Source organism: Cephus cinctus, unplaced genomic scaffold (genome assembly GCF_000341935.2).
Source record: "Cephus cinctus unplaced genomic scaffold, Ccin1 Ccin1_scaffold0581, whole genome shotgun sequence".
In the NCBI taxonomy this organism is placed as follows: domain Eukaryota; kingdom Metazoa; phylum Arthropoda; class Insecta; order Hymenoptera; family Cephidae; genus Cephus; species Cephus cinctus.
Window position 1 is genome coordinate 1 of NW_014333230.1, and position 9,988 is coordinate 9,988.

General features: G+C 36.6%; 2 protein-coding genes across 7 annotated transcripts; one reads left to right on the forward strand and one right to left on the reverse strand.

Annotated features, from left to right (window-relative positions):
• The first annotated feature begins 52 nt into the window (after positions 1 to 52).
• LOC107268780 (cytochrome c oxidase subunit 6A1, mitochondrial) lies at positions 53 to 987 on the forward strand. Its single transcript, XM_015741887.1, has 3 exons — positions 53 to 307; positions 581 to 735; positions 802 to 987. Exons 1-3 carry the CDS (start codon positions 226 to 228, stop codon positions 886 to 888), a joined length of 324 nt encoding a protein of 107 aa, XP_015597373.1. The 5' UTR covers positions 53 to 225; the 3' UTR covers positions 889 to 987.
• Positions 980 to 9,456, reverse strand: LOC107268774. 6 transcript variants are annotated; one of them, XM_015741861.2, is made up of 4 exons: positions 7,991 to 8,125; positions 7,326 to 7,697; positions 7,000 to 7,118; positions 980 to 5,854 (listed from the first exon to the last, which is right to left on the reverse strand). In XM_015741861.2, exons 2-4 carry the CDS (start codon positions 7,437 to 7,439, stop codon positions 1,261 to 1,263), a joined length of 4,827 nt encoding a protein of 1,608 aa, XP_015597347.1. In that variant the 5' UTR covers positions 7,440 to 7,697; positions 7,991 to 8,125; the 3' UTR covers positions 980 to 1,260. The 6 variants fall into 6 exon arrangements, with proteins under 6 accessions (XP_015597347.1, XP_015597346.1, XP_024941757.1 ...); XM_015741860.2 differs by having other exon boundaries at positions 980 to 5,857; XM_025085989.1 differs by lacking the exons at positions 7,326 to 7,697; positions 7,991 to 8,125 and adding an exon at positions 9,145 to 9,456.
• Positions 9,457 to 9,988: the final 532 nt, after the last annotated feature.

Sequence of the window (9,988 nt, forward strand, 5' to 3'; positions counted from 1 at the left end):
GACTTGCCGCTACGATTTAGCGGCATGATTTTGGTACCGCTGAAAACTGTAGCGTTGTGCATCTTCCTACTCATCTCTGCTTGTAATATGAGACCGATTAATGCGCCATCTGCCAGAGAGCCCATTGGAACTATCCTCTATGTTGGTAGACTACTGTAGACTACTTTGCAACAAGAAATTCGAAGAATCTTTCCAACTACTTCTGCTAGTCAGGAAAGGGCAAAGATGGCTGCTTCGTGGTTACTAGGACGTGCCGTAACCAGGAAATTTTCTACGGCTGTAAGCGGATCACCTCAAACTCAACATGGTAAATAATTAGATCATTTAATGTTTGGGAAGTTCTACAATAGCAATTTTATGAATATTAATCGAGCGTCAGGAACATTATGATTGAAGAACATTCTCGAAGTACACGTATTATATTCTTTGACATTTTCTACACAAGGAGTTTCCATTTGAATTAAACATGATTTTTATACGTATTGTGTTTCATTGTTTGTCCTTTATTAGACATAAGCAAATTGTATTGTTTGTAGCAGTTGTTTGATACATTACATAATCAAGATTGTGTCATGTTTAGGTGAGAGTTGGAAGTTATGGAGAGCAATAACTCTCTTTGGAGCATTCCCTGCTATTGCCGTTTGCATGGTTAATACTTACCTGAAGCACCAGGAGGAACATCACCATCCACGACCTCCATTTGTCAAATATGACTATTTGTGTATCCGTACTAAGGTACGTGCATAGCGTAAAGAGAATGTTATAGCATCCAAATAAATAACAATATTTCTTTTTGAGCAGGCGTACCCTTGGGGAGATGGACAGCGCACCTTATTCCACAACCCAAAGAAAAATCCCCTTCCTACTGGTGAATTCGAAGAAGAATAACTTGTATAAACAAGATAGTACACAAAAGTATAACAATTATATAGTTCATTATGTATAAACAGTCTGATACAACAAATAAAATACAAAAACGTAATTGATTATCACTATTTATACTTTTAAACATCAGTACAATCTAAGATTTTATCCTGTGTTATACACAAGATGTACAACAGATTCCTTAGATATATTGTTTTCTTAATAATATGAAGAAGCCTTAATAATTGTTATAAAAATATAAAATAAAACAAATACTGAAGTAACATCAAATAAACCTCGACTATCGATAACTATATCTAATTAATTTATATAATATTCAGAGTACACTTCCTTTGGTATCAGTTTAAATGGATCCAGATATATGTATTAGGTGTGTTAGGCACCTTCATTTTCTACTGGTTTGCACGTTTCGTGATGACACTTTCGCCAATGATTCTGCGCACACTCTACAGAACAATATTGTGCGTCGTAACAACGACCACAAACTACTGCGCTTAGTTTTGCACAATGTAAGCATACTTTATTTTCCATATCATCTAAATCTGTATCCGCACCCTCATTCTCATCCTCATCCGCATCGGTTGCTTTGGTCACCCTCATCTCCTCCAGAGATGGAAAATCCAAAGGGGATGGACTCGTAATTGATGATCTCAAGCTTTCATATGCTATTGGTGTTATTGATCTAACATCAATTATATTAGGCAATACAGTTTTGTCATTTCTTTTATCTTTTAATTCTTCATCCTTCGTCGAGGTAGGTTCATTTGTATGTTCAATGTTTAAGTTATCTACCTTACTTGTTTCATACTCTTGAATAACATCGGTTTCTGCCGTAACGATTTTACCTCTTTTGGAAGTTGATTGTATATTCTTTCCATTTACATCGACGCTGCTTTGCTGTTTCTGATCAAAAATAATTTCTAGATCCGGTGATCCCCGATTCATATTGCAAGAGTCGATGTCTTTGGTCATTGATAAAATTTCTATCTCATCATCAAATGTATCCATAGTCTTTGATACCTCGGAATGGAATTTCTTGTCTAGAAATGGAGAATCTTCTACAGAACCTGTCTCGACTATGTCAATCGGCGATTCTTGCGGGTCCGCTCCCATTTTTGTTTTCTGCACTTGCAGAAGTTCGCGCAGCATCAATTGATCCTCTTGCAACGTTGGATATTCTCTGATCTGCGTGTTCTGATTCTGATTGATATCTTTCACCCCTGATGCCTTGAGCTCTTCCGAGTCCTCTCCATCCTGATACACAGTGATTAGCTCCCGTTGTATTTCCTTAAGCTTGTCAGCCTCCTCGGCTTTCTTTAAGTTCTGTAACTGTTTTTGTAATCGTAATGCCAGTATTCTGTACTGCAAAACCTGATTATTAAAAATAATCTTTTGTATCTCGGTAAATACCGAGAGCTGCCCAAAAGGGATGATTTGATTGTCCGAAATGAATTTATTATAGGATACGCAATCCATTATCTGTTCCTGAGCCACAACAGATTGATCTTGAGATGGGGGTTTATTGTTGCAACTATCAGGATAGTTAGTTGTCTCGAAATTTCGATTAATGATGTCCTCGATTTCCTTCACTGTAAAGGGTAACATCCCATGCGCAAGTCGGTCGTTCATTGCGTTCACTACATTGGCTATTACATGATCGATAGACGTCATTTTCAAGTAGTTTCTTAAATTCGTTAGTTCTACGATGAGTATTTCAAAATTCATATTGAATTCTCGATGTACCTGCTGACATTCTTCCTGGCGAAGTCGCGTTGAGAATTGAATAGTAATTTTTTTCCGCTCGAGCAACTGACGTATTCGTACGAGACTCAAAAATATTTTGTCAAAGGTAAATTTGACGGCTTCTTGTAACAATTGTTGCTGTTGCTGTTGCAATTGTTGTTGCTGCCGTAGTTGTCGCTGCTGCAGATCTAATTGCTGCTTCTGTTGAAATAATAGCTGTTGCTGCTGCTGCTGCTCTTTCAATTGTTGGTGTTGCTGTTGTTGTTGTAGATGTTGCTGCTTTTGCAAATTTTGCTGCTTCTGTTGCAACTGTGATTGCTGCTCTAATTGTTGCTGCTGTTGAAGTTGCTGCAGTTGTAACAGTTGCTGCTGCTGCTCTAATTGTTGCTTTTTTTGCAATTGTAGCTGCGGCTGTTGTTGCCTTTGTTGGAATTGTAGTTGCGGGTGTAGCTGTTGCTGTTGTTGGACACAACTTTGCGTGAGTCCGTGCACGCGACTGTTTTGTTGCGAAACAAGATGTGTGTTATCAATAATTTGTCGTATAACAGACGCAGGATTTGTTTGAGATGCAGAAATTTGATTGATATTCTGTTGAACGGATGGTTGTTTAACTAGAAAATTTTGGTAAGGAATGAATTGTTGAACGTCCTCAACTTGTAAAAAAACATAAGTTGGAGAAACCTGTTGTTGTTGATTAGACTGTACTTGATTAGACATGGAACTCTGCCTAACAGACATGGGATTAATATTCGCTGCTGGGTGAAAAGTAAATTGTATAGTAGGTACTGTTGGAGTACTATTAGTTGAGTTTTGAGTGTTTACCACTAATGTACGCAAGCCCGATGCTGGCTGAATATTAGTACTTTTTCTCAAATCTATAGGTACGAGATTAGGATCATAAACAGGAGTAGGACACCATCTAACACCCCCTAATTCTCGCGCGTCCTTCACTCTGATCTTTGGTACGTGCTCTTCTAGACTTTTAGTTGTCCATAAATTAGAATTAATACTATGATCTACACTGAGATTCGTAATAGAATTCACGTTTGCATTTAAAACGTCATTCGCATTAGACTCTGTCCCAGAACTCTTGTCCAAATTTTCATCATTATTTGGACTTACTTCTGCAGCTGTAAAATTTACTGTATCCTTTGCTAAAGTTTCCTTCGCGTCCTTTAACAATCCCGTGACCCCTGTATCAACGGGTTCACACTTTGGTATATCAAAGAGAACTTCTTTTTCAGAATTCGACAAAACCGAACAGTTTCCTATGTCCTGCGGGAATCCAGATTCCTTTCTAACGTCTTCTGCATTACCTTTAGGGTCCGAATGAGACTCGGACATATTTTCTACGCTACATTCTATCATCACAGATGAGTCGGGTGCAGTTTCGTTCGTTTTTGTACTATCACTCACTTCCTTTTCATTATTTGGGACTGTCGTTGATGATTCTTGACTCTCAAATACGGAAGAAACGTAATTATCATCGACTTCAAGAAGCACATTGACATCATGAGATAATTCCGAATTATTTTTCGCAATATTATCTTGAGGTTCTCTTAACGTAGATATCGAGTCGAAAGTGGGCAACTTAAGAGATTCTATGTATTTAAAATTTGAATGTGGGCTCTCGAGATTATGCGTAAGACTTGGGTATAATGGAGACGTACTACTGTCAGGTAAAATCGGTGCTGCTAACTCGTTCAGATGATCGTTGCTCTTTTCACTTGATGTAACGTCTACTTCATTCAAATCTGTCAACCTCTCAATCGACTCCGTTGCACTGGGTGGTGTTTTATCACTAGTTTCATCCTCAACAGAACAAATTCTAGACATGTCGTTAATATCTGTTGTTTCAGCCACTGGATGTTTTCTTATCATTTCAGTATACTTATCCATGCTAACTTGACGAATCTCCAAGGACTTGTAACTTACATCCTGTGATCTATTCTTATTGCATTCTTTGTACGTCTGATGATGATGACGATGACGATGATGATGATGATCATGTGAAAGTTTGGATTCTACTTTTCTTTTATCCGCATTTACCACTTTAATTTTTGAATCATGCGTTCGAGGCCTTTTCATTTTCTTCGGTAATTCAGTTCGCAAGGATTTATCTTTTGATTTCTCACGACTCTCCAAATCAGTACCGCTATTTTTTGTAATTACCAATTCATTTTCATTGTTAATAGACGTGTCATTGACGCAAGAAGAAACCTTTTCCGTTTGATATGATTTAGAAATTGTCGTTTTTGCAATTTTCAACGAAATTCTATCAGCCTGCGACGTATTCGTAACGGTAAAATCCTTTTGGTTTCTACAACTTCCTTCGACTTTGACATTACTGACAGAACTTTCCTTATTAGGATCATTTCTCCTAACGAGAAGCTTATTACGTCGCATCAATTCTTCTTGCCACTTTCTTATAGATAAATTCTTTTCGATGTGGTCATCATCGGTAGAGTAATCATCCCCAAAAATTTGTTTAAGCTTCTCTTTTGTCTTCTCTCCTTTTCTCGAGCGCACATCCTGTAAATCCTTTTTTCGTTCTCTCTTCCCGTCCTGCAGCTTCTTCCCGCACAGATGGTCGGAATCAATATGATAATTCTTTCTCTTCGTTGAATGACTCCTCGAATTATCACGAATTTTCCCTTTATCTCGTATGTGCCGCTTATGAATGTCTCCGCATGGTCGGTTAGCGACCTCAGATACTTGTTGCCAACTTGTATCTTTTGATATCGATGCTTTTTTTAATTTCTTCTCGACCCTTAGAATGGTCTTTGTATCCGTGAGTTTTCGTTTTTTCTCGTTTTTTGCAATATCCGAATTATTAATAGATTCCAATTGTGTATTATTCGTAGAATTGAACGTAGCGATTTTCTCCAACATTGTATCAGTAGTCGACGTGCACGTTATTTCTGTTCCGGTAGATATAATCACAGAAATTGGTGCACCAATGTCTTCTGACACGCTGGAGTCAGCTTTGCGCAATTCAGTATCGACGGTGTGTGAACGGATTTCCATCTTTTTGACATTGCGATTTTGTGAAGAATTTAAATTCACTTTTATGTGTTTCCCCTTACTGAATCTCCCGTTGCAAGTATCGGATCCAACTTTTTCAGCGCTCAGTTCGGGAATCTCATCGTCATTGCTATTTGGCATTTCTTTGGATTTGCCAATTTTTGAACATACACTACTCCGTTCAGAGTTCTCCGTATCGCTGCTTCTGGAACAAACGACAAAGTGTTAACACCGATGCAACACGTTATAGAATCATAAACTATACACATATATATTGGTACATTCACGAATAAAAAGCTTACATTTCAGTACAACAAAAACACTGCTATTTCTATAAAAAAATTTATTTCAAAAAGTCACATTCATAGAAAAAAAATATAGCTTTGTAAATCGATCATAACTTCCTTGAAGCTTCATTTGTTATAGTATCAAATTGACTGTCGTTTGCACTGAGTGATAATAAAATATAAATTCAGATTACGTTATTCTTAGATATATTAAATATTTGCGAAAAGACAGCAAATTTGTAATCCGTGGTTAATATTACAAATCAGAGTGAAAATCGAAGGCCAAACAAATATGAACTAAGGTACACATTTGGTGAGACGTAGGAATTATTCGTCACACTAAAATGGCGGCTGAGACTTCTTCTTTGTCTTCAAAGCTTGACAATAGTGATATAACAGACATGAAGCGTTACAAGGACACAATAAAGATACAAGCCAGATACTAGAATGTATTTATTTTTAGTAAATATTTTGTATTATATCCTTGGACAATATGTCCACTAGAAACTAAGGAAGTTCATCTCCCTCTAGGACTAAGGGAGCTGGGAAGTCGACTTTCGTATGCGTATCAAGCCTCCCCTCATGCCGCACTCGTTTCTACAGCAGGAAGAAGTAAGGCTGTCACTTTCGTTTGAATTTCTGCTAACCACAGTTAATCGACACACACGAATGCCTTGATTTTTTTTCCATATGGCATTTCGAATGTATGAAAGATCATCTAGATAATTTTCGTTGCGGCGTTAATATTTTCAGCTATTGATTTACGCATGAAAATCACCTTTTTCGTCGTGCTTGTCGTAAGAACACAACATTGATTTCCATTTTTCGAGAAGAGAGAGTGTAGAACCTCCTCGTGACAAGCATGGCATTAGGAGAACCACCAGTTGTACAAATCATACGATTAAAAAATAAAACTTTTAATGGCGTGAAACTTTTTTTTTATATCGAACAATATATTACAAATTACGAGTCTTGTTCTTGTATTTTGCCAACAAGTACACATAGTCTGACAAAACTGAAAATGGCGTTGTAATGAAAGAACGTTAAAAAAAATACTCACACACAAAGCTCAATATTTGATAACCTTCTAATATGAACTTTTGGAGATGAAAATAGTTGCAAAAGTCCACAATGTACGGCAGCCTGTGACAATTTAAGAGTCTTAAGATCCTCCTTCAACTGAAACAGCCGAAAAACATCAAATTTGTTAAAATCGAAGAAACAAAAGTCCACCGGCGAAAATAACGTATAAAAACAGATGAATAAATTGAAAAAAAAACAAAGTGTAAAGTACCCTATTACACTGGAATAACCTGTAAAAAAATCTGTGACCTATTACACATTTCGATAAAACATTCTGCATAATTAATTGACAAACACACACACCTTCAGTGAAAGTATGCTACGTCGATTCCGAGTCTCTAACCAATTTTTCAAATTAAAATTGTCGTGTTTCCATCGGCTATGTCGGGAAATTTTTCCCCGAAATTCTACATCCATTCCCTGTCACTTTGTTTCCAGGATATTCTTCGAAACTTTCCCGCCCACAGTTTCACTGATAAACCTACTCACATGTACCGCACGATAAGATTAAACGAACGTTACTTGAAATAAAATTCAATCCCCAGATTTGAGGCAACATTCGCACGAGCCACCATCTATCACCGACGTTGATCTATCGGCCGTCCCGTCCTGTCTAACTTGTCCATTTCCCAGTGATCACTGCTTTACCCGACGCTGGTAACATCTAGCGTACCACTAGAAGAAACACAAACGTCCTCTAACAAAAAAAATACTAAATTCAAAGTCAAAACCAGAATACAAACATCGAATTTACGGTTAGAAAATGGATTTACTTCGGCACAAATGATTATTTGTATATTATTACACAAGGTTAACGTTTCCGAACTAATGACCAGCCCTGCGAATACGACTTTGTCTCTCTTATAAGCGTATAAATAAATAGGGACACAATGATACTTGTAGTACGCAGTCAATTATTGAATACACTCATCAGAGCATTATACATTGCCGATAATTATTATACTTACTTTCACTGGAGGAACTTATTCTACTTTATATCATCACTTCTAGAAGAAAAGATACTGTGTAGAAAACAAATTCACGTGTGATATCAAAATTTTTGATAATCGCGAGTGAGGCAGTTGCCAGGATACCAAAAAGTTGTCTATTTTGTGTCTCCGTTAGTCCTTAGTGAATATAAACAGTATGCGATACTGGTTTAAAAAAGACAGATGTACACATCCCGAACTATTTGAGAGGAATGGCTGCGCTATTTCCTCCACTCCTTATATACAGATATACACGCATAGATTATACCATGGACAGCAAATTTTATGATGAATTTGCAAGTAAGTATCGAGTGTCCAGTCCATCTCGCGTATAACTCGAAATGTATGTACAGTAATGAAGTTCCAAAGACACTTGCCATTGCCATTCCTCCTGTTTGTTTTAGAATGGCGCGATTAAGATTTAAGTTTCAACGTCAAAACAGCCTAGTATTACAGAATGAGATCAAACGACAAAGGGTGAACTCGTAGCGCACTCTACAGATTGCGTCATTCGTATAAATAAAACAAGATGGGTAACTGCAATTCCATGAATTACTTATCAATATTTATAATTATCAAATATAAACCACGGTATTAATGTATCTGAATAATATATTAGAGTATAGATTATATGTCGCGAGAATAATTATATAAGATTGTTGAATTTTTATAAATAAAAATTATTTAATTGGATGGAATACAATAGATGAATGTATCTAATAAATGTTGACTGAACAAACCTGAATCGATATAATGATAATATTGTTAACGACTCGAACTCAGGAATGCACAGTGCACACGTTGGTCATATTATATTTCGTCGAAGGAATCAAATATAAAAACACTGACACCAGCAGAAACGAATTCTCTGACCCAAGACGATGAAGTTTCACTGGTAACTACGTACGTCGTGCTGAAACCAGACAGACCAAAGACAACGAGTGAACTGCGCGAAGTTTTAAAAAAGCAGGTCCGTTTTAGTTCTCCTTGTAAAACCCTTGAAAGTCGTAAACACCAAACAAAAGGGGCTCAATAATTCCAAGAAAAACCCAACAGCAATCTGCTGAGTTTGTCGCACTACCTGACTTACAATTAGTGAAATGTTTAGATATATCTATGTGAATTTTCCCCACCTTTATAAGAGCCTTTGGTCTCTATGTAGAATCATATGATGATGATGATGAATTGTATTGATAAAATATTTTCACATGCGCAATGATACCTCAGTATTACAATGTTTGAACTACACGAAAATTATTTAACGTAAATATTAATTCACTGGTGCTTTTAATTATACTTTTGACGATTTTATGAGAATATATACCTACTTATTAATGGCCCTGTTTGTACAAAGGATAAATTCATCGTATTCATCCCTACTATATACACACACATACACGCGCGCCACATATACAAAATGCCTTTCCACGATTTCATTTATACGCACATAAAATTTATTGTTATCCCCCCCTACTTAGAACGTCTTTTAATTTGTCCTCTATTGATGATAATATTCGTTACCGACCTATCGAAAGTTTCCTGTATAAATACAGCATCTTACACAGCAGTGGTAAAAATTACCACTGTTTAATCTTACTTCTGAATGCCAAAGAATTGTTTTTTCCGAATCTTTTCATTTTTTAGTGAAAATAAACGTCTTGGACCCGTAGTCGGACTGATGGGACTGATACAATGACCCTGTATAGTTTATGGCTTTCTTTAAAAAAACATATGGGTATCTTAAGTGCGTCTGTATAGTCTCTATTGAAGAATAAGACGGCAATGTGCTTCTCAGATTTTCAACAAGTATCCACTTACTTTGGCGGTAGGTATTTGCACGGACCTATATTCTTAAAGAATACAAGAAATTATTAGGTTTAAAATGATCTGTTGTGAAACGAAGAAAAAAACGTAATAGTATGAGGGCGAGTATTTGGCCTGTGAAATTTAAAAAAAATCAATTTTTATTATTCTCCA